Source organism: Ascaphus truei, chromosome 19, assembly GCF_040206685.1.
Source record: "Ascaphus truei isolate aAscTru1 chromosome 19, aAscTru1.hap1, whole genome shotgun sequence".
NCBI classification, from domain to species: Eukaryota; Metazoa; Chordata; class Amphibia; order Anura; family Ascaphidae; genus Ascaphus; species Ascaphus truei.
The window spans coordinates 11,654,684-11,680,467 of record NC_134501.1 but is presented as its reverse complement, the minus strand read 5'-3'; the positions used below and the strand labels follow the sequence as shown (position 1 = coordinate 11,680,467).

At 41.2% G+C, this 25,784-nt stretch overlaps 1 protein-coding gene across 4 annotated transcripts in view; it reads right to left on the bottom strand.

The window, feature by feature from the left end:
• HYDIN (HYDIN axonemal central pair apparatus protein) overlaps nucleotides 1-17,978 on the bottom strand; it is a 165,755-nt gene extending 147,777 nt beyond the window's left edge. For 2 of the 4 annotated variants that reach the window (XM_075576575.1, XM_075576576.1), the window contains exons 1-2: nucleotides 12,393-12,537; nucleotides 2,094-2,251 (exon numbers count right to left, since the gene is read on the bottom strand). In XM_075576575.1, the coding sequence (XP_075432690.1) occupies nucleotides 2,094-2,251; nucleotides 12,393-12,450 (216 nt within the window). In that variant the 5' untranslated portion in view covers nucleotides 12,451-12,537. Of the gene's footprint in view, nucleotides 1-2,093; nucleotides 2,252-12,392; nucleotides 12,538-17,614; nucleotides 17,744-17,858 lie in introns of those variants that run through there. The other 2 variants (XM_075576577.1, XM_075576578.1) reach the window with 2 other exon arrangements.
• Nucleotides 17,979-25,784: the final 7,806 nt, after the last annotated feature.

Genomic DNA, 25,784 nt, shown 5'->3' with positions numbered 1-25,784 from the left:
AATAAATTATATTTTATCATATCTAAGCCTCGTCCGGTTTAACCCAGTTATATTCTTGGTGGTGTATTATTCATAGCCTGTCACAAAGCTCCCGTCACAATAATCCCTTCCCTTTTTCTGATTTCTCTATCACCCCCCTTCTGCTCTCTGACTGGTATCTCATATCATTCACCATCAGTCTCATGTTCTTTCTATACTCAAGAACTTCGCTCTATTGACCGTTCTACTCTGGCATCGACCCTCAACTCTAACCTCTCTTCTGTCTCCACTTCCTCTGAGCCTAACAATCTTGTTAAATCATACAACTCTATCCTTAATCTATATGTTCCTTCTCTTCTGTCCCTCTAGCCTGTGGCTTTAGTTACATTTACACACACCTTTCCTTCACACGTGCACTTCCTCCTCTGCACGCCTCTGGGAAAAAATCTCACACTAATGCAAATTTTTTAAACTATAAATTTATCTTCTGATGTTTTAACTCTTCTGAGGCCAAACAACACTACCGTACCTCTCCTCACTAATCAACACTCAGAAATTCAATCCACGCCGTCTTTAATCGGTATTTGACTCTCACCTCTCACCTTCTTCTAAAGCCTTTTGCTGACCACTTTAAAGGCAAGATGGATGCTATCCACAGTGAGATCCCCTATGTCCCTTCGTAGATGATTCTACCAAAACCTTCTTCTTCCACTGTTGACACTTTCTCTCGTGTTATAGAGTTGAAAGTTTTACAGCTGCTCTCCTCTTCTTCCTCTACCAATTGCCCTCTTAATTCTATTCCCTCACACCTTATCAGAACTCTTGCCCCTATCCTAGTCCCCACTCTCATCCATACATGTGTAGCAGACATCACCACTCCTGTTAACGCTGGGGTGCTATTTAACAGTAGCACTTATGAAAAGAATAGTCAAGGAGGTAACACACAGTATTTAACATTTTAAATATGGAAACAGCCGCAGGTTGCTGACACCTGACCTAGGTTTATGGCTGGTACACCACAGTCATACTTACCAATCATTGTGGCCAACCACTGCCATCTATTCCACTTACTCCTTCGCCTGTTGTCTCTGTAAGTTTCCTAACTTACTACTTAGAATGTAAGCTCTCTGGGACAGGGAATTCCTTTCCTATTATCTGGTTTTATATTTATTGCACTTACTGTATTGTATTACAGTATATTTCCATGTTTTGCATTGTCTTTCTTATAAAGCACCATTGGCGCTATATAAATAAAAGTATGCATACATACATTAATAGTTCTGCCCTGATTGTACAACTAAGACTATCTCGCTACTACAGGAATATATACAGAATAATACTTTTATTGTACCCTGTGTTATGAAATTATTCTACTTTTTTTTTTTTTTTAAATAAAAGCATAATTGGCTGTACACTGGGAGAAAAGACAAATGAATATAAAAACAAGATTTATATACTTAGACAAGGAAATTACATTGTTCCAAAGGGTTAATACACATCAATGGATGGAGTATCCTAGCACTAAGTACCCATTTATACTATCAATTCTAGTAAGTGTTTATCCCTTTAAAAAAAAAAAAAAACCCTGAAGAGTGCATTTCAAAGGGCAGTTACTTACAAGTGGACATAAACCTAACAAAATATAAAGTCGATTTTTTTAGTATACAGTACCTGAACATTTAATAACTTTTTTCAAATCCGTTTGCATTGACTCTCTGCTAATAGCATGAACAGTTCAATTCCATCATCAGGGATTATAACACGTGATTTCTAAATAGAGAGACCTGCTAGCACAGGATGATATGGTACATGGCATATCATCTTTAGTCTGCTGGAGATACACGCAAATCCCTTCGTAGCTTCTTCAAGAAGTACTACTTCATAGCCACAATGTGCAGTATGTTGCAATAGCACATCTGCCAGTGGGAGTCCCATTCTCTGCCCCCCTGTCTTAGTTTGAGTGAAGTGGAAGTATTTTGTCTGAACATCTGTCTAGCTTGATTTGTTTCTGGCTTGGATAATCCTCAATTTCAGACTCCAACATCTGTCTGCCTAAGCTTCCCTCTCATGGGGGGGGGAAACCAAATCGACCCAATTTATTCTGCAATTCTTACCGTCAGGGCAGCCCCTTCATCTCTGGTCAACTTTGGGTGGCGTAGTGCCCCCACTTTGCTCTGGAATCCACTGGGCAGTTTAAAGGGCAGCTCCTGAATAGAGCTCAGAGGCCCCTGGAGTTTGCCGCTCGGCATGGCTGGTTGTTTTTTTAGTTCATCTGCAGTTGGGAGGAAAACAAATACATTTCTGAATGATGAGCATCAAAAGTGAAAAATATGAGCATTTATGAAGAATAACATAAATTATGAAATGATGTTCAAGCGCAAATAGCTCACTTTGGGGCCGATTCACAAAACAGCGATATGTGGTTTTAAGGTCGATAATTGCCCTTATAGGGCGATACTGCCTGCTGTGCTATTCACCCATAACCAGTCAGTGATAACAGTGCAGTATTGCGCTATAATGGCTTCTTATCACCCATAAACAGTCAGTGAAAAAAAAGTCGTCCGATAGCAAACCCGCCATTTTTTGCCAGTAACTACTATTAACAAAGCAGTGATAACTTTTAAAGCTCGCCATCTTTTTTCACCAGCTAAAGGCTGGCGCAAAAGAGATGGAGACATGCATAAAAGCATGTTTTTTTTTCCTGCACAGCATTAATACCAGAGGCCGGCGGGTGTCTCCGGGTGGTTCCCACGGGTGTCCAGGGGTCCTCGGGTGACCCCCAGACACCCGCAGGAACCATCCGAGGACCCCCAGACACCTACGGGAACCACCGGAGGACCCCCGGACACCCACTGGAACCACCTGAGTGCCCCCAGACACCCACGGGAACCACCCGAGGGCCCCCGCCGGCCTCTGGTATCATTACTGTGCATAAAAAAAAAATTGCTTGTGTGTGTGTTAGGGGGGTATGGGGGTTGTTGGGGGCCACAGGGGGTGGGTGGGGTGGGTTGTTTATTGGTGGCTAGTACATATTGCAATGCTTATTGGGGCAATTGCCCCGAATAAACCTGCTATTGTGGCTTAACGGCTATCCGTGTTGATCAAAGGTTTGATCAGAAAGAAACCCCTTATCGTTAGCACTCAAATGTCACACATATTATAATAATGCACACAGTGGTCCCGCAGTGATATACTGCTTGTCTGTCAGGTACTCCCGAATCACCAAGGATATCAAAAAATAATAAAATTTTATTAATTCTACATAGAAGGTTAAAAACACAGATACATTGTTAAAAATCCCTATAATCATGTGGCTGATATGTACAGGTCAAGTAAGGTAAGTACAATTGACTGTTCAATATACTGACATCTTGACATCCGATCGACACAGCTGTTGTAAAATATTTGGTAATTAGTGGATTGTATATAGTATAATGTATATAATCAATCACAGGGCAGATTGGCTAGAATATTATTCATGCATCAAATATCCTTGCTGTAATCTTCCTTAGATTTGTATATCCAAGAGCTAGGTACAAGTGACGGCTGCGTTTTCTTACTTTGGATACCGGGCTATTTATGCTAGAGTTACATCAGAATGGTATAACTATGACACACTAGGCTATACTGCAACAGTGGTAGTGACGAATTGGGAACAATTCAGATATATATACACCACAGTACAAAGGTGATATTTACTGTGATGCATTGTACTATCTAAACCTCTGTTTGGATAACTTTGGGTATAAGCGGCGAATGTATTTCAAAGGCATTTACCCCTTTGGTCTCATGTGACATATAGAGACAATTACATTTAATGAATAACCTCAGAGTTGCCCATACAGCTATTTTTACAACAGAAATAATACCATAGTGTATACCACTACCTAGCTCTTGGATATACAAATCTAAGGAAGACTACAGCAAGGATATTTGATGCATGAATAATATTCTAGCCAACCTGCCCTGTGATTGATTATATACATTATACTATATACAATCCACTAATTACCAAATATTTTACAACAGCTGTGTCAATCGGATGTCAAGATATGTCAGTATATTGAACAGTCAATTGTACTTACCTTACTTGACCTGTACATATCAGCCACATGATTATAGGGATTTTTAACAATGTATCTGTGTTTTTAACCTTCTATGTAGAATTAATAAAATGTTATTATTTTTTGATATCCTCTGTGATTCGGGAGTACCTGACAGACAAGCAGTATATCACTGCGGGACCACTGTGTCCATTATTATAATATGTGTGACATTTGAGTGCTAACGATAAGGGGTTTCTTTCTGATCAAACCTTTGATCAACACTGATATTACTGTGCTTATACCCTTTGCAGCACCTGTCATTTACTATAGATACAATAAATACATATGGTGACTGCGGTCTCACTCACGTATTTAACGGCTATCCGCTAAGGCAGGGGGGCGCAAACTTTTTTCCCTGCGCCCCCCTGACGGCTGTCCCCTCACTCCCGCGCCCCCCCCCCAACTCCAACTTACCCGCGCTCCGGCGTAATGACGTCACGTTGCCATAGCAACGTGACGTCACATGACCTCGCAGCGTCATTTTGACGCCGCGTTGCCATGGCGCCGCAGGGAGGAAGCCGCCGGAGCCACGGTAAGTTAGGTTTACAGAGGCCCTGCAGCTCCCCCGGCACTTAATTTAAGTGCCTTCGGGAAGCGCGCGGGGCCTCTGTAAACCCCGCGCCCCCCGTCGGCAGTGTCGCGCCCCCCCTGGGGGTCACGCCCCACAGTTTGCGCACCGCTGCGCTAAGGTAATGAAGCTGCTTTATTGTACATTTTATTAATAGTGTGCATGAGCAGGGGTTCACCTGAGCTGAACCGCTTTTATTTCTGCCTCAGGGACCCCCTGCTTCCCGAGTTACAGGCCCCAGTACTGGGCATCGGGTGCCAGTATCGCCACCATTTGTAAATCGTCCACGTTACGTGACCGTGGGATTTAAATACTGGTGGAGATACCTTGTGAAGGGATTTTAGTGATCAAATGCCAGTAACACCAATAGATAATTTTCACTTTTGGAAATTAGAGGATATCACTGTATGCACAGAAGCTATGTTAATAAATACGGCATAAACACTATAGATCAAGTAGAGACAAAAGATTTAAAAGCAGCAATATTTCCAGATCTGGAGCTTCTTTTTTTGCACATTTGGAACCTGGGGGTTGACTTGGAGCTGGACAGTGCTATTCTTAGCTCCAGGGGAAGCTCCCTCTCTCCCCGTTCCCGAGATATATACATTTGTAGGTGCCAGTAAATTGAAAGTAAAATTAAAGATGGCTGTCAGGGTCATCCAATAGGAAGCCGCAACCTCATCCTCTGGGAGTGGGGCTTGGATAGCAGCCATATTGATGTCTCAAAAGCTACCAGAAACGCTGCCACATACAAAGGGTAAATATTTTGAGAACCAGGGGGAGGGGGTTTCTAAAGATAACAGCGCTGTTCCACTTAGAGATTCCTCTGGTTCTGAAAAAAATAAAACATTAAAAAATATATAGTAAGGGAGTATTGCTGCTTTAAAGTAAGTACGGTGGCAGCTGGACAGACTAAGCATACCAAATGGTCCTCATTAGTCATCAACTTTTTATTCATCAATGCTTTTTCCATTAGCAATATAAAGATGTAGCAGACATTGTTGCACTCGTTACTGCGCTACATTGATTAGTTTGCACAATCGCACAATGTTGTTACCGGCTTCATGGAGACACGGTAAATCGCGTGACATACATCGCTGAAGCGGTAACGCGATTTTGGGTAATATCGGGTGCCATGATGTCTGCTGCATCTGTAGTATACTAAAACTGCATTACAAGAGACATTGAATAAGAAATAACTGACATTAGTGAGAGGCTATTGAATGTTGATCTGTTGAGATATGCGGTGTACATAAGAAGGTTGCTTGTTTATATAATACTGATTATTTAAGAAATGAAGTACAGTACTTTAAAGTAAGAACGTTTCTGATATCATTTCTTACATTTGACAAAGACTGAGCCACCTGTACTGAAGCAGTGATATCCTGACCTGTTGGGGGGTCTTGAAGACTGGAGTTGAGCACCCCTGGCCTACAGGATACATACTATTGCTGAGACAAGTGACTCCTTGTCTATACCAGTCTCAAGAACTGGATGAATGGCACACTTACTGCCAAGTCTTAGAAGTGTACCTTAATACATCAATACTAAGAAGTAACATGAAATTAACCGTAAGGAAAATTAAACCGCCCCATTCAAGCCCTAAAGTTCTCCTCACTAGAACATTTAAAAACTTTAACCCACAACAGTTTCTGGATGACCTTACCAACTGCCCATGGCACAGAATCGATTTAATTCCCGACCCCGATTCTGCGCTCGACTATTTCCAATCCGAGTTCTTAAAACTCTGCGATACCCATGCTCCACTACGCAAAATAAGGGTACGGGGGGCCCACCTTCCATGGGTTACACCTGACCTTATAGCACTCTACCAGTTCAGGGATGCCTTGTGGAAAAGCTACAAATTAACTGGCACTACCAAGGATCTCAATCACTACAGATGCATGCGGAACATGTGCACAAGGCAAACAAGGCACGCAAAAGCACAATATTACTCTGACAATCTCCACCAAAATACATCAAACCCAGCTAACTTCTGGAAGGTTATCAACAATATATTCCAGCCTCCTAACCATCAACAACCAAGTAATATCACTAAGGGGGATATTACTCTGACAAACCCCACTGACATTGCAAATGCATTCAATGATTACTTTGTGGGGTGTGCCACTAACTTATTAGCGAAACGCAGCACAAACCCCAAACATGAATTTCATCCTGGGAGTATCCCTACAGTCCCACCCCCTCCCAACACTGCCCACAATTTTCAATTTAGCCCAGTATCTGAAGAGGAGATTACACAAGCGCTCCTCAAACTAAAACTAAGCAGCCAATGTGGACCCGACTTACTACAATCTAGGTTCCTACGACTTGGTGCCCCAGCCATTGCCAAACCAATTGCGTCCATAGTCAACTCTATCCTGTCTGCAGGCCATATCCCTAAGACCTGGAAAACTGCCAGAGTTGTCCCAATCTTCAAAAGTGGGGACAAAAACACTGTCTCAAACTACAGGCCAATCTCACTTCTCCCAATTCTATCCAAAGTAATGGAAAAATGTGTCCACTCCCAATTAAGCGATTTCTACACCAAGACAAATTTCCCTAGCCAATTCCAGTCTGGGTTTCGTCCCAAACACTCCACCGTAACTACCCTGCTAAAAGTTTGCAATGAAATCCAGTGTGGAATGGAACGGGGACAACTCACTGGTGCAGTATTCCTAGATTTTGCAAAGGCTTTTGACACAGTTGATCATGTTATCCTGCTTAACAAACTCCAGAGCTCTGGAATAGGGAAACATGCTTTAAACTGGTTTCAGTCCTACCTATCAGGAAGATCCCAACATGTGTCCATCTCAGGCTCTAACTCCAACCCCCTGGATATCACCTGTGGTGTCCCGCAAGGCTCTGTTCTGGGGCCCCTACTCTTCTCAGTGTTCATTAATGATCTTCCGACAGCTTGTAAGGAAGCCTCAATACACATGTATGCAGATGACACAATCCTATATGCACACAGCCATAGCCTCTCTGACCTTCAACACATACTTCAGTCTGACTTTTTGAGACTCGAAAACTGGATTTCCCAAAACAAACTGTTTTTAAACACTGACAAGACTGTAACAATGGTATTTGGGACCAAAACTAAATTTGTAAAGCTTCCAGTGACTGAGCTCCTGATTAGAACCAACACTAACACCACCCTAACACCTGTCACTAGTTTTAAATACCTGGGCTTATGGTTTGACTCCCACTTAACATTCGGGATGCACATTGATACCCTGACAACCAAGACCTATGCTAAACTAGGGGTACTTTACAGGAACAAATCCTCCCTAAGTCTCCTGGTCAGAAAGCGTATTGCACAGCAGATGCTAATGCCAATTATTGACTATGGAGACACAGTATATGGCTCGGCTCCTCAAACCCACCTTAGCAAACTTGACACCCTCTACAATTCAATTTGTCGTTTTGTTCTCCAATGCAACTACAACACACATCACTGCGAAATGCTCAAAGAACTAGATTGGTCATCACTAGAGTCTAGGCGCAAAGTTCACCTTTCCTGTCTCACCCTCAAATACTTTCTGGGCAAGCTACCCAGCTACCTCAACAAGCTCCTCACCCCTACCACATACAGCACCTATCACCTGAGATCAGACTCCAAAAGACTGTTCATGGTCCCAAGGCTCAACAAAGTATCCGGACGTTCCTCCTTCTCCTTCCGTGCACCCCAAAACTGGAACAACCTACCAGAGACTCTCATATCCACCACCAGCTTAAGTTCTTTCAAATCTAAGGCTGTCTCACACTTTAATCTGGTCTGTAACTGTTTCATACGCTCATAATATATATTTTCTTTAACTGTGCACGCAATGTCTTGTATATAATGTATACCTTGTTCATTTATGTAACTGTACTTGTAACCATGTATTATTTGTTTTACTCTGTGCCCAGGACATACTTGAAAACGAGAGGTAACTCTCAATGTATTACTTCCTGGTAAAATATTTTATAAATAATAAATAATAATAAATAAATAATAAATAATATTCTGGAAAGAGGGGTAGTGCATCGTAAACCCTTTCACTGTCAAAGAAGGCCTGCAACACATTGCTCTGCATAGCGTGGCAGTCCCCTGGCAGCAAAGGGGTTATTAATGCATTACCTTCCATTCAAATGCATTTACTGGCAAAATAGATATTTGCAATCCTTAGTACACACCCTGTAGGTCCCTAAGCACAAAGGGCAATAAATGGACAGAACTGTATGTAGCTTACAGCACTGCAGTCAGGAGAAAGAGTCTCAGGTGTGTTGAGCTCATATGAAAAAATATACTGTAAGCAAGGTATTAGGCCCTTTCCTCGAGGCAGGAGTCTCCCGAGAGCACCCAGAGCAATAATCCCAGGGCGTAAAGCCTCTTGCAAAACAAATATCTGAGAAACAACGACCACGAATGTAAACAATAATAAAGTAATTAGTTATTTGTGGAAGGGATGAAATAATGCAGCAGGTTCCTTTTTTATCCGAGTAAGGGAGCCCAAGCACTGTATTCTTTGTGTGATCTAAATGACCTGCTAATCCTTTCTTTGATGGTAGATCTCTGCAAAAGCTGCTGCTTGCAGCCAGTTGTTTAAAGCAAATCTCATGCTAGAAGGGAAGAAAGAAATCTAAAATGCTTCACAGTATAATGATAAATGAGGGTACCCAGTGGCAGATTTAAATATCTGCCGCCCATAGGCACTTACCTTGGTGCCGCCTGGGCCGCCTCTTCCTGTGGCACCGTCCTCCTTCTTCAGCGTTGTGGCGTCAAATGACACATTGATGTCACGTGACGCCATAACGCTGAAGAAGGAGGAGGGCGGAGCGAAGGAGAAGGTAAGAACTATATAAGAGGCCCCGCGCTCTCTCCCCCGGCAATCAATGGGGAATCACATGGTGCCTCTGTATATCGGGTTGGGGCGGGGGGGGGGGAGGGGGAGACCCGGGCCTAGCGGGTCTAATGGGAAATGCGCCACTGAGTATCCCCCAATACTTCCAACCTCCACAACTACGGCCATAATTCAAGATGCCGTGGAGCAGTATCCCCAGTGCTGGAGAAGAAATAAGTTCTATTTAAATAAATGGGACTAAAATATTTCCCCACGTAGTGAAGAGGCTTCACAGAATATTGAATACTGGCTTATGTCTATCCTTAAAGTAATTAAAACTTAAAGTAGCTCCAACACACAGACCAAAAAGGTCTTCTCTGTTTATTTTATGTAGTGCCTACTTCTGCTGTTCTTTATTGATGTATTTTGGGTCTTCGATCAGAAAATGTTCTATGTTTTCACTGTATGGGTAATGGTAGCACCATAACTACTTTCCAAGAGGAACAGAAACAAGAAGTGAGAAGTAACATTTTGCCTATTAATGCTGGGTCCCACAAATAGTCTTCTCATAAATTATTTGCTTGACATAAAAAATACTTTAACATGTGTGATTTTGTTATTGATGCCTTTAACAGAAAGACGTTAATCACCCTATGAAACATATTAACACCAACAGTTCATTTTTGTCTCAGGTTTTTTTCCACTAAGGTCTGTCGTGGGTTATCGCATGGGTGTGCAAACTGAGGGGCACAAGATCTTTTGGGAGGGGCGTGGCGCTTACAGAGGCCTCGCGCTCTTCCCCAAGGCATTTAAATTAAATGCCGGGGGACCGCGCAAGGACTTTGTACATTCCCTTACCTTGACTCAGACAGATTTGGGCGACACGTCGCCATGGCGCCAATTGCCGCCGTGGGGGTCACGTGACGTCACATGACCCCGTGGCGTTATTTGACGCTTGAGACAAGGTAAGGTGGGCGCAAGCAGTGGGGGAAAGCAGGCAGATGGTGCAGGGCAAAAAGTTTGCGCTCCCCTTGGAAATCGGACCCGATCTGGCGTTAACGAGCATTGACTTGAATGGCAGCTAACATCGCAAAAGGTATGTTGACTCGCAACTGACCTCAGTGAATAATCTCCCGAAATGGAAAACAGTTTGCATGGTACTCAGACGTAGACAAGTGGCATGTTAGACAGAGACCATCGAGCAGCTTTTGATATCTATAGAGCCTTGTATTTCCCATTTGATATTATCCATTTCTGTGACATGGATTGTTCTGAGCACAGAACCAGCAATAATCCATTCTTAGCAAACAGATTACAAACCGGGCTGCAGAAGAGCGCCGAAGGGCAGATTAGTATTTACCAGAGCTTTCAGCAATGCCCTGACAGTCAGAATATGGAGAGGGTTATGAAAATCGAAATCACATGGTATATTGTAATCTCTGAACTCCCAGCATGTATGCTGTGAAGTTGTCTTTTCTCTGCTGTACGAGAAACTAGTTCCAATCAAATGAACTAGGTCAGGGGTCTGCAACCTCTCAAGGAAGAAGAGCCATTTTATAAAAAAAAGTCTTTCTCCAAAATATTCCGAGAGCCGCCACACATGCATGAATATTACCCCACAAAAACATACATGTACTGTACACACACTGATAGGTATATACGCTATTAACATTAACATACAACAAAAAATGTGGGGTAATAAAATGCATCTCACTGATGTTTTAAACTGCAGTAGAGTGAAACAGGGCAGGTTTGTGCTGTTTAAGAAGGAGCCACAGTCAGACTTATTAGTCACAAATCTCAATACATTCCAGTCTTCCAGAGTCATAAATGAAAAATGGCTGCCTCGTCCTGACTCCTAAAGAGAAAACTCGCTCACCTCAACCATTGGTTTGTAAACTTTATTTTGTATAAATCCTAACGTGTACATAGGTATTTTTTTAAAACAAAATATAAAGGCTACATTTAAAAAAAAGAAGCCAGGCTGTCATGAAGATCATTTCAATGCAGATGAAATTGGTCAAGGCTAGAATACTTGAATAACCTCTAGCAACTGAAGTGTTTTCTGCGTTATAAGGAGAAAAAAAATCTTTTCAACTTCTTATCTATGATGACTTTTCAATAGTTCAGTCTGACTTATTCTGGTTCACCAATCAACTGTGACACAACAAGTTAGCAAATATATTTTGACTGTTTCTGTGCAAATGGAGATCTGCAATGACAAACGTTACACTTGTGAACGTTCTCAGTTTTAACAGAAGGGACATGAAATGGAAAATGCTGTGACATTGTGTCCTTATTTGCACATCATGTTCTAGAATCCCTGGCTGCAGTGGAAGCACTGTATGCTAAGAGGTAATGATGAATAGCAGGGCTGCAGACCAGTCTGAGACGTGAATGAGCTCACAAGTGGTATTTTTATTTGCATACTTTCTTGACAAAATCTCAGGCAATTTTTGAAAAACGGGAATATTAAGTTAAGCTTCTTTCAATTACCCAGTAATTTGATACATAGTAATATCTTTTGTCTATTGTCAGAACAATTTGCTGGAGGAAATCCATTTGGAAGATATCTAATTAAGAGGTTCATTCTCGTTAGCATGAATTTAAAAACATAATGGGGACGTGGGAGGCAGGAAAAGAATCAGGTATATTTTCAGGTACAAGATACGTGAAGAGAGTGGATGGTGCTCAAGAGCTAGGTCTGTGCATAGATATAATCTTCTTTATGCAAAATGAACGGAGAATAATTTGTGGTGTCCATAAATAATCATCCTGTTATCCAGAGAAACCAATGCTGTTGCTGGGGGCACAAATTCCCTGAAGGCAAGGCGTAGGATACAAATGACCCCCCTCCTCTCCTCGTTGGGATGGCCCCTCCATAAAAGCAATAATAAAGCAATAGGTACTCACACAGCTTCACCACAAATATCTTCCAGTGTGCAGCCACATCAATGTCCAGAGAATTCATTTCTTTTTTGGAATATTTTCAGATACAGTTTCAATGTTGTTTTTGGATCGGTAAATTTCCATATAACAAAAATATATTTAAGGTCTGCAGTGCTTATGTATTGTGGGTATAATACAGTAGGTCTTATTACACTTTAATCCAAGAAAACGTTTTTTTATAAAATCTACGTACAGTATATATTCCAAAATGGATTTTCAGTTGAAAAGCCATGTTGAAGTCAGGTTAATGCCAACGTCATGTTAAGGAATACATTCTACATTCTCCAAATTGGCCTTTGGGGCCATTTTCAAATCCCCATTGAATGTTTGATACACTTGCAGTGTAACATTTGTATTTAGCTGATTGCCAAGGCAGAAGGTGTGTGCAGCCCAAGAGAATAGACATGGGGCAAGCACTTATAGAGCTAACTAAACATGAAGAACAACCTATTTTAAAGAGAACATATGTTTAGACCTTTACCTCCATGTTAAGTAAGCTCTTACCATGAAGGATGTGATGGATGTACATACTATTTAGACCTTCCCTACAATACAATCAAAATGTAACATCCCAAATACCGAATTTTATAGATATCTACAGCTTAGACACCTTATCTAATCTAAATACCAAGAAAAAGTACCACTAAAAATTACCCAATTTGAAACCTGGTGTAACAATCTTTAACCAAGGAAATCACCTCTGTCCTTTGCCATGCAATCCGTAACATCCCTAGTGACCCTAAAACAGACAATTACTGTATATATTGGCATGGGAGAGGGATATTAGCATAACTAGAGATATAGGAACTTTGCGAGATATTTGGGAGGCAGCAGGTAAAAACTCCGCCTGTGTAGTGAGTAAGGAAAATGTATATACAATTCTATATCGTTGGTAGTACACCCCGGTAAAACATTTCTCCAAATGTTTCACCTACTGTATGTGTTTGAGAGCATGTGGTAACCAGGGCTCCATCCTACATATCTGGTGGGAATGTACTAAAATTAAACCTCTATGGGACAAGAATCTCCAATTGGCAGAAGAGCTGTCTGGCTTTTGTATTCCTAGAAACTCCCTCTTTGTGATTCTGGGGGCGCCGATTCCCAATTTAAGCAACCTGGAGTCTAAATTAATCACTCATATCTTTAATGCAACAGGATGCTACATTGGTCGCTTCTGGAAACATAAAAACCTGCCCCCTTTCCAGTGCGTTTGCAATAAAATATGGGATGTGGCATATCTCAAGAGATTGTCAGCTTATCTTCATGACTCCACCATTAGATTAATTTATACTTGGGGGCCCTGGTTTACATACTTTCATAAGCAAATAAGATTCTAGGTGTTATACGAACCTACTGGAGTCCTAATGCAAAAAGAATATATATATATATAAATGTTAATAGTAGCATTGTATGTCTTGTACTTGTCTTACAACCCGCCCTCTTTTCCTTCCCCAATATTATTTAACCCCCATTTCTTGTTCTGTAAAATTCGTTATGTGATATATGTTAAATATCTTGTGAATCTGTCTTGAAAATGTTAAATAAAAAGTAACAAAAAGAAACTGAGCTGCTATGGCATTGCAAATCTTACAGCTGTGTGCAGGCGTTATTCTAAGCGAATTGTGATGATTTTAGTTCCCATGAGCAGGATCCCCATTACCTTCTGTATCTGTTTGCGCTTCTTTGCCCTTATATGTATTTGTACGTCACTCTGTTTATGTCATTGATGTCACACTGTACTGCGCTACAGAATATGTTGGCGCTTTACAAATAAACGATAATTATATTGAAACTATTTTTATGACCATAAGGTACCATGGCAAATAGAGTAAGTTCCCAACACATTTTATAATGAGTCACTAAGTAGTCATGTTGCTAATACATTGTTACACAATTAGAAACTTGTATTTTGGATAGGTTCGCTTTCCCGTAAGGAAACACTGCTCTGAACTCTACACAAATTCTCTGGAGTGTTTCTGCATATTTAATAACGCTTCGGGGAAGATGCTGAGGATTAAAATATTTAGACATCGCTCATCTTCTATTTCTCACACTTCCCTGCCTCATGAAAATATTATGCCTGTCCCTTAAACTTAAAGTGCGTCCACTTTCTATTCTAAAAAAAAAAAATGTTTTTCTAAAAGCTGCGTTCGGAATGCATACGGACGTGTTTGTTACGGTAAAACATGAAAAGAATGTGGATATTGATTTTTTTTAATTACTATTTTAAAAGGGGGAGGGGGTGTACCAATAACTGCATGGTGATGCCAATCAGATCTCAACTAAAAAAAATAGGACCAAAGTGGAGCTGCATCATATTTTTAACCTTTAATACAATCTAAGTATTACCTAGTCGTGTAATGGTGCAGAAACATTTAAAAACCTGTAACAGCCCTCCTAAAAATTGAGATGTTGTAACATTAAGTTAACAAAAAAATAATAATTACATGATTATGGTTCTGAGTAATATAAGATCATATATTTGTAAACGTAAATGCCCATTTAAAATAACTGCCCATAACTAAATGCATATTTTAATATGTAGAGTGCTTTGTGACCTACAGTACATGAGGATAAGGCTTTTCATAAAATAACCAATAATAATGAGGAATTAAGATATCCATTTCCCCCCCAAAGCACTTCACAGAAAAAGCCATGCATTTAATTATGCTAACATCATGTATAGGGCCAAATAAATATTAATGTCTTCATTTTAAGCCAACAATGTTATGTCCTGATTTACTGTCGTCTCCCTCGGGCCAAGGAGTGGAAACATAGAGCCTGATGGGGATATTACCTTATAGCAACTTGAAAGGCCTGAAAATCTCATGTACACACTACATCTCTGAATGAAGAACTCTTGTGCTAGCCCATCAAAGGGCGTCTGGCTTATTCCAGGACCATGAAGGTCCTACTTGGTACCTTATTGCTTTAAAACAATGTTCTACTTCCTGACCCATTCATAGCATAGATAGATATATAGATATACAGTACAATGGTCTATAACTTAAAGCAGCAATACTACTTTCCAACTTTTTTTTCTTACTATTTAAAATTATTTTTATATGTAAAGCATGTGAATGTTTAATTGTACATTCTTACCTAATGGTTACCTAATTGTTTGGTGTTCCTGTTATAAATCTGTCAAAATCATAATTGTGTGCCTAACATAATGGCTGCTTCAGTCAGTGTAACTCAGCAGCTGCAATGTATCCTTATAGTACTAAGGTACTGTAAGATTACCAATTGTTACAGTTCACAGCTCAAACTGCTGGTAAAATTTGCCAAACATGTTGCAGATATCTTGCACTGGTTGGGAGGTGTGCTAAAACCTGCTATAGAAATCAAATGATGCTTTAAAATTCATTACAAATTGTAGAGTTTAATAAAAACAAAACAGTCACTATTATCAAATACTACAGAACTGATTTATTAATTTTTTTAAAATCAAGTTGTGCTGCTTTAACTGACATAACATAAAGTCCTATATATGTGAGGGGCAAGTTTCTCTTTATTTGCCCATAAGGTATTCTATCAGCACCTGCTGCCTCCCACAACTCTCATCCATATTTCCACAAATGATGCTTGCATTTACCTGACCCCCAAATTCTCTCAGGGTGCAAGCACCTGCCCCTCTCACATACAGTAGCCTCTGTTTCCTCAAGACACTTACAGCTAAACCCAGTTTGAGACAATATGCCAGCACATGCCCCTGACCCCATCAACTGCTCTTTTCCTCAAAAGATCCCAGCATCTGGAACTGACTGTTCATCTGCTCGCTCTCTCTCTCCTAAAAAAAATAAAAATGCCTACACACTACACAAATCTCCTTCATCTGCCCTCCATTTTCCCATTAGATCCCTGGTATATACACCTGCCCTTACTCTATCCGAAAGCAGACCCTCCAACATTGGGCACATGAAAATAGGTCCTCTTTATTCCTCTGTCACCGTGGGATTCAGGAATTTACAAACAAGTGAGCATGTCCTCTGAAGGCCCCGTAACACATGTCATTTATTAAATGCAAAGATCATAAAACACTTGTATTTCTGGATTTATTTGTATACACTGATATGCACATACAATAGAAGCAGGAATATCTTCCCATCACTCACTCCCCCTCCCCCTAAAAACAAAGAAAGATTCCACAAACTACCTTCCATTTTAAACACAATCCCCCTGCTGTTTCTGCCCAATCAGTTAATCCAATGACAGCGCCTGCACCCCCATTTATATAATCCCATATCAACACCTGCACCCCTTTTATATAACTATATGACAACACTCGTATCCCCGTGTATTTAATCCCATAAAATTTGCACCTGTCCTGAACCTGCATCCCCATTTATTTAACCTTGCCGATACCAACACCTGCATCCATCCACATTTATATAATTCCATACCAACACATGCATTCCCCCTTATATAACCCAATACCAACACATGCATTCTCCATTATTTAATCCTAAACCAACACCTGCATGCTGCATTCCCATTTATTAAATCATGTACCAACACCTGCATCCCTCTTTATATAATCCCATACTAACACATGTATCCTCCTTTATATGTTCCCAGACAAACACCTGCATCCCCATTTATATAATTCCATACCAGAACCTGCACCTCCCCTTGTATAACTCCATACTAACACGTGCACCCCTTTCTATATCCCAAACAAACACCTGAACCCCCAGTTATATAATTCCATACCAGAACATGCACCACTATTTATATAACCACATACTAACACCTGTATCCCTTTTATATAAATATATACTGACACCTGTATCCCCTTTACATAACCCCACACTAACACATGTATCCCCTTTACATAACCCCACACTAACACCTGTATCCCCTTTATATAACCCCACACTAACACCTGTATCCCCTTTATACAACCCCACACTGACACCTGTATCCCCTTTACATAACCCCACACTAACACCTGTATCCCCTTTACATAACCCCACACTAACACCTGTATCCCCTTTATATAACCCCACACTAACACCCGTATCCCCTTTATATAACCCCACACTGACACCTGTATCCCCTTTATATAACCCCACACTGACACCTGTATCCCCTTTAAATAACCCCATACTAACATCCTCCCACTGTATGGGATCCTATGTCAATCTCGGTACCTGCCCGTTATTCTCAAAGCCTCTGCTACTTACAGAGCTGCTGTCCAGTCCTTCCTCTGCACGGTGTCCAGACCCCGGTCCGGCCGCGCGCTCCCCTGGTCCCCGCCGCGCGCTCCCCCGGTGCCCCTCGTTATACACGGGTCACACTGACAGGTGTCACGTCTGAAATATCCCCCGTGCGTGAGTAAAGCATTAACACACACCGGTGTGAGCAGCACATATAGTCATTTATACTGCGTGAAATACATGTCTCCTGCTGTATACTCTAAATACCTACCGGTTTATTTACCCGCTGACTCGGCCCGTTGTAGTTAGTCTGGTTACCATGGCAGCGCGTCTCCAGACCTCCCTACAAACCGCGCTGTGATTGGTTTCCTGCGCTTCCCAGGGCTCCATGGTAACCGCAGCAGTTTCCCGCCCATTTCCCCTCTCCTCTGAGCCTGAGGTGACTGAGTGAGGTCACAGTAATGGCTCCCAACACTGCAGTGCACACTATTCGCTTACTTCACGCATGCAGACCTGTATTCCGGCTGCAATGTTTATACTGTTCCTCTAATAAAGTGTTCTCTAATAAAAGAAACTTCTGCAGCCAACCACCTGGTTTACTAGCCCAGAAAAAGGCCCAACCAACTGAGTGATATTAAAATAAGTCAGACTGTTAAAGCCGCACTCCAAGCTGTTGTTATTTTTAATTTAATGTTTCCCCTTTAATATGTGCATCAATATAATCCACACAATGATAAGTAATTTGCTAAATTGCCGATCGATCTGTTCTCCTGTGATCCATTGGCGAGGATTCGGCTTTGGGGCTCACTAAATGGCTGCAGAGGAGTATTGACTCAGTATCTGTGCCTTTGTAAATGGTTGCTCTAGAAACAAAGGCTTGTTACATTTATAATACATTACAAATGTCATTCAGAGTTGGTGTTTTTTTTTTTTTAATGCTGCAAGTATTTTCTCATAGTACAGGACTGATTTATTTAAAAACACACATGTAGGATATTGCTTGGTCTGCAGCTTTAGAGCGGAATTTCATGCAAAATCCTATATCAGGGGGTACACAAACTGGCTGAATATTTTTATAGGGGGCACGGCGGTTGTAGAGGTCTCGTGCTCTCCCCCAAGGAGCACCCTCGCTATCCACCTTTAAGACCCACCTTAAGACACATTTGCTTAAAGAAGCATATGAATAGCACTGTAGATAATACTGGAAACATGATACATAAAGCTTAGCCCCCTGCAGACGCACTTACCAGAATTCCCTCCTACTGTCTCTATACGTTCCCCTACCTACCAATTAGATTGTAAGCTCCTCGGAGCAGGGACTCCTCTTCCTTAATGTTACTTTTATGTCTGAAGCACTGACTGACCTGTTATTTATATTATTTGTTATTTATATGATTAACCATTTATTACTACTGTGAAGCGCTATGTACATTTATGGCGCTATATAAATAAAGACATACAATACAATTTAAATGCCGGGGGACCGCGCGAGGCCTCTGTAACCAACTGTAAAATTACAGAATTGAGAATAAAAATAATTATTAAAAAAAATAAAGTGTATCTCAACACAATTTCTGTGCTTAAACAGACAGAACTCAGTTATGTGAGTGTATTTCTTTATTAAATGACTAAATGCCATTAGACAAGCCGATGACCAATAAAGTCTCTGTCTGCCTCTTTCAATAACACTTCACAGACCCTTGGCTTCCAAGTCACTTTGTCCTCTAACAAGGTCCAGTGTGCACTGAGGCATTGCCAGTCAACCAAGCCTGCACATCCTATTAGTGTGAGGGGTTAGAGGGCCTGTGAAATGGGCTTATCAGCCCACGGAAGCATCCTTAATAATAATAGTAATAGTGAGATACCACATCAATATAAAATATGGTTAACCCACAGATGTCAACCTCCAGGGACCCAAATCTGTGAGATGTAGGGTTTCCAGGCCCGATAGGTAGGGTTTTAATGGACGCTAAAGGACTCACTCCCCTTGGTTGAGAGTCCATTGAAGTCTTTTAGACTCATGATAAAAAAAATCAGACAGACCTGACTCCAAATAAATGCCACTCACAGAAAATCAGTGGACTGGCAGGCCCGTTAACCGTGATAAAGGTAAACAAATCAACCAATAAAGCATGACTTTATTTTACAACTTCCTGGTTCTCTTTACAGCGCACTAGGAAGGGTTAAATGAGTTTGCCAAACTCAAGTGGCGCAACAAACACTGGTATAAAAAAATAGGGAAGCATTGGATTCATCATTAAAAAGTGACCCAGGGGTCAGAAAGTAGCAACAGGCACAGCAATAATGAGGAAACTGCTGAAACACTTGTTAGTCAATGGACTGAAAAATAGCTTTAAACCCCAGTGTGCTCAGCTTTGTAGATTCCGGATCACTGTAAGCATTGCTTTGAGATTCTCAGCTCACTGTGTGCACAGGTTTCTTGCTCCCAATTCTCTGATTGTATGGCTTTAACTTAACCCCTTGGGTGCGGGAAATTTCTTCCTCCCAGTTCCTAGATCAGGCCTTGCCAAGTCCAGTTCTCAAGGGCCACCAACAGGTAAGGTTTTAAAGATATCCCTGCTTCAACACAGGAGCCACCTGAGCTGAAGCAGGGATAACATTAAAACCTGACCTGATGGTGGCCATTGAGGATTGGACTTGGCCACCCTTGTCCTGGATTGTGCTTTCTGGTGGCTTTCCAGCTTCCTGTGGTCACTGACGTCCAGCTCCATATATTTACCAATGAGTGCCTTCTAGCAGCATATATGCACAGTGCACTTTTTTTGGTGACTCCCACTCACCAGAGTATGCGTGTTTTTACTAATCCCAGATTATTGTATTTAAGACATACTCAATATGCTTTAAGTTTAACGCCTTTACCCAAAAGGGAAGAGGCTTGGACACAAAGGGCATTGAGGACATAAGTGTTTATGAGATACTAGGGTAAAGTGAACTAAATATAAAAAGGGAAGTTTTGAGGAATTATACAAAATACTGGCCAATATAATCTTAACAATCCTTTGATACATGACAATGAATTACATTTATTAGGGGAGACACTTCATTTGTTTTGCTTTTCCACCATTGATATCGATGAGCCACCTTTGAAACGAAGACGTTGGAAGTCAAATACTGTTCTTTATTATCTTTCATGCATACCTATCTATTCGTTAATATCTCATGGGACATAATGCAATTAAGCATGATGCACTTTAAATAATATACACGCGAGTGGTCAGTAAGATCAAGACGTGATGTTACTCACTCTTTGAGTCATACTTAAATGGTTTGAAATTCTGTATCTTGTTGATACAGAAACACATTAACAACACACAAAGAGAAGTGTGTTATGAGGAGAAGAGTCTGTTCTACAATGGACATCATCAATATTTACAAGTGACCATATGTCCCCTGTTGGAAACTACACAACCATGGTCCATACTGCTAACTTTGGAGATATTACACTTTGATTTATTTGCCCTTATGACAGAAATAATAATGGGCGCGTTTGCTGTTAGCCAGCCAGTCACTAACAGCAAAGTCAGCAAAATGTGTCGGTGTTGGCCATTTTTGACAGATTTATCAACAAATAGGTTGAAGGTGCAGTTTTTGGAAATGTATATTTCCATGAACCTGGGGCTACTGGGGTCATGAGCAGTGCATCGGAAATATGCCGTCTAGATGCTGTGAGAATAAATGTAGCCAGTATCTGTCTCCTAGTGAGTGACAATGACAGGAAGGGGACCAACCTTTGGAGTATATGTTGATAGATACTGGCCATTAAAATGGTGCTGTATGCAACCCCTAAACCACATGTTGTGCACCAACCCATCTGATAAAGCCAAGACACACAATAGAAGACAGATTGGAAGTATGTCATTGTGTCGCTCATAATTGTGGTGCCACAAGCAGTTAAGGAGTTAAGAAGGGTAGAGACTCATTCTATAGAATGTGCTCATTATTTGATACTCCACTATCTCAGCGCTTTTATTCTGCACACAAAAAGATCAATACAATAACGGTGACTTCTTTTTTTTATCCTTCCAGACAGAATACGAGGCCAGCAGGCACCAAGTCACCTGATTCCTGTGCTCGGTCGCTGTGTATGTGGAGAGGTTCAGACACATGGGGAGACCAGAAGAACTGAACAGAACAAAAGCTTTTAGAAATCACAGGAAGCTATTCATAGCTCTTTGCAGCATTTTCTTGCCTGTGGCCTGGATTAGGAGGTGGGATTAGGATATGCCAAAGCATTTTACAGAGTCTGTCGGTTTGGCAATGAGGGAGGACAGTTACGGCTTCACTAGGGCCTCATGTATTCATTTAAAACAGGGGTTCATCACCTGTCTTGATAGTGGAATCTACAACTGGAACCCAAGTAACAGTTTTGTTACACCGTGATCATAATAATAGCAGTGTCAGTGTACACAGGGGCATAGATTGTGTGTCTCCTGCCCTTAGAGTATACAATTTAATTTGTTTTGTATTGAAATCCCAAGAAGATAGAGTGACTTGCCAAAGTCAAAAGCAGTATGTGGTGGGTTACACAACACCAAATTTACCAAAGGACCATAACTAATTAAAGCAATGGGAACATTTTCTATGATATCCGATGCAATTTTTTTTTGCACCAGCAATACCCAAGTTTCAAAGCTAAAAGACTTGGAAAATAGCCCCCTCAGTATCAAATTTGGGTTTCCCATATATATTGAGGCCCACATTTTATCCATGGGGCTACGCCTTTAGTCCTTAGCTTAGCATTTTTAAGATTGATCTTTACTTACTTTTTTCCTTTTGTTTATTTGCATTTTAAAAAACAACTTTTAGTCTAAAGACATTTGCTGTGCACCCTGGCTGTGGGTCGTTGTGCTCCGGGCTGCAAACCAATAAGCCAGTTGTTTCCAACCTTTTTTTGGTTAAGGAACCCTAAGAGAAATTCTGAGGAACCCCCAACCCTCTCTAATAGCAACTCTGTAATCAGATGCATTGTAAGGAACCCCGACTCTCTCTAATAGCGCGTCTGAGATCAGATGCATTGTAAGGAACCCCAACCCTCTTAAATAGAGTGTCTCAGATCAGATGCATTGTAAGGAACCCCAACCCTCTCTAATAGCACGTCTGAGATCAGATGTATTGTAAGGAACCCCGACCCTCTCTAATAGCGCGTCTGAGATCAGATGCATTGTAAGGAACCCCAACCCTCTTAAATAGTGTCTCAGATCAGATGCATTGTAAGGAACCCCAACCCTCTCTAATAGCACGTCTGAGATCAGATGCATTGTAAGGAACCCCAACCCTCTCTAACAGCATCTGAGATCAGATGCATTGTACGGAACCCCAACCCTCTCTAATAGCGTGTCTGAGATCAGATGCATTGTAAGGAACCCCAACCCTCTCTAATAGTGCGTCTGAGATCAGATGCATTGTAAGGAACCCCAACCCTCTCTAATAGCGCGTCTGAGATCAGATGCTTTGCAAATTCTTCTGTATTTGATACAATTTTCAAATGACCAGAAAATTGCAGGGAACCCTTTAGGGACGCCCGGGGAACCCAAGGACTCCTAGGAACCTAACGCAATCATCAATTTACCCCTCTAACACCACTAAGCTCCTGTAACATGTCAGTGGCAATACAACTGGACACATAGCCAGCAGCGGGCCCAGCACTGCAGCTCTTTGGGGCATTGCATAATTTAGCAAATGAGATGACATGTTTTATCACAGCGCGGTTCTGAGAGGGAAAGCTCAGGGTCCCTGCCACAACGCCCACACAAGTCAGCATGTATCAGCTGTAACTTCGTTACTGGTTTATGGATAAGGACAGAAATATAACTGTTCAGTAATCATTACAAAGTTTATTCATTTCTTGTGTTTTTCATGATAGATTTTCCCATAGATGTGATTAAATGACATCCCACATTTCCCCCCTGAATCAGTCTAATTCTGCACTTAGAAAGACTGTAGATTTTTATGTAGCACACTTTCAACCCAATTTGGCAACTGGCAGCTGTTTTATTTCTATAGTAATCATTTAAATACTCACTTTAATCCCTCTTCATACAAAGCCAAACAGAGTGCCTCCACAGGTCAGTAATACACCCCATGAGATAGGTTACAGAGCACCAGACAAATACAGTTTCACAGCACTCAGCTTCATATACTATCGCCAAGATTCACTAAGCAGCAGTGCCGGGTATCACACTGTGAAACCACTTTTAACAGCGCCGTTACTGGGGGATTACAGTGGGATATCCCCACGCTCAGTAAATCTCCACTTATGAGTTCTGCACAGTTGCACCCGTTATACAGAACCTCTTGGCACAGACTCCTCTGGAATAACCCTTTGTACGCACCTTCATGTGCCATATATTGAGCATTCACTGATTATCTCGCTTTACAACAGGTCTTCCTTGTTGCTTGATTACTGATTGCAGTTTGTCTGGAGTTTAAGTGGGGCATCAATAAAAACATGACATTAGTTACTTACTATTATTAAAGGAGCAATGCATTACACAATAAGCAGGCACAAACTGATATGTAGATTAAAGTCCCATGTTGAGCAGAGAGAGGATCATATACATACTGTAATTGGCTGATTGACAGAGAATTCATATGTCTCCACCAGTGGGGTAAAGATACTCAATTAACTCCTTCATGAGCAGGTGATACTATTCAGACTCCCAAATCCCTTTTGAGGGTCCCTCACTAACCAGAGTATCCCCTTTACATTCTTCTTCAGGGGGTTTGATGGTCACATAGTATTTGTAAATATATTACAAGGGTAAATATTAAATGGGAAATACCTTGCACGGGAAAAGGGTGAGTAGTTTAGCCGTGTGTATTAACCCTCGTTGCATATTGTCGTTGTTTGCAAACGCACGAAGATAAGAGCAAAAACAGGTCATAGATAACGAGAGTTTATTGTAATAAACTGAATGATCACACAGGCGGGTCAGCCATAGACTCTGCAAGGGGAGGGCCGTGCTGCCTTTTCATACACATATGAGTTTCTTTGTCTAAAGCAAGTTGCTAGGTAGAATACAATATCTACTTCCTATTCTAAACCAATCATTATAAAGGTCACTAAGATGAGTAAAAACTGGGTTAAAACATTCTTAATACAATGAACAAGACTTGTTAGGATACATTTTTATCTCTAAGTTTGAATAACTGCAGAATACGTGCTTCCCCCTCATTTCTGGGCATTGAGCCACAGGCCGAATTTGTCCTTGAGTCTCCTGGTAGCCAAAATGATACACTTGCAACAGACACATTCTTTCACGCGCGAATGATTGCAGGAACACAGCAGGAAACACAAGACAGAGACTTACAAAGACAGACAAAATGGAGACGAAATGGATTCTGCACACCACCAACAACCTCATTTCCAAAGACCACCACCCCCCCCCCAGTCCATTTCCTCCATATGTCATCCATTTCTACAGTATGTTCATTTCAACAATGTTAAATCAACAATATATAAGTTACATGCTCACAAGTGTGCTGTTTGTGACACAGTATATTGGGACGGATTGAGGTGAGATATTATTCATTTGAGGGACCTTGCGAAGTGAAGATTGAATCTGTGTGTATTAACCCTTGCCCCATATACAGGTCTCGTGCTCACAGGTGTGTCGTACATGTCAAATGTAATTTGTTATGTACGACACACCTGTGAGCATGTGACCTGTCTATGGGTCAACACTAGAGTCTAGGCGCAAAGTTCACCTTTCCTGTCTTGCCTTTAAATTCTTCATGGGCAAGCTACCCAGCTACCTGAACAAGCTTCTCACCCCTACCACTTGCAACACTTATCACCTGAGATCAGACTCCAAAAGACTATTCATGGTCCCAAGGCTCAACAAAGTATCCGGACGTTCCTCCTTCTCCTTCCGTGCACCCCAAAACTGGAACAACCTACCAGAGACTCTCACATCCACCACCAGTTTAAGTTCTTTCAAATCTAAGGCTGTCTCAAATTTTACAGAAGCCTCTCTTTTAGAGTTTCTTGCACAATTAAACACAAATACATGTAACCTCTGTTTTAGTGGGGAAAATAGTGAAATATCAGTACATTATTTGGACCTTGAAATTACCATCGAATCAGAGCTAATCTGTACCAAAACATATTTCAAGGATACTAATGTGAATTCTTACATTCATCCGTCTAGTTGCCATTTTAAACCCTGGATTGTTA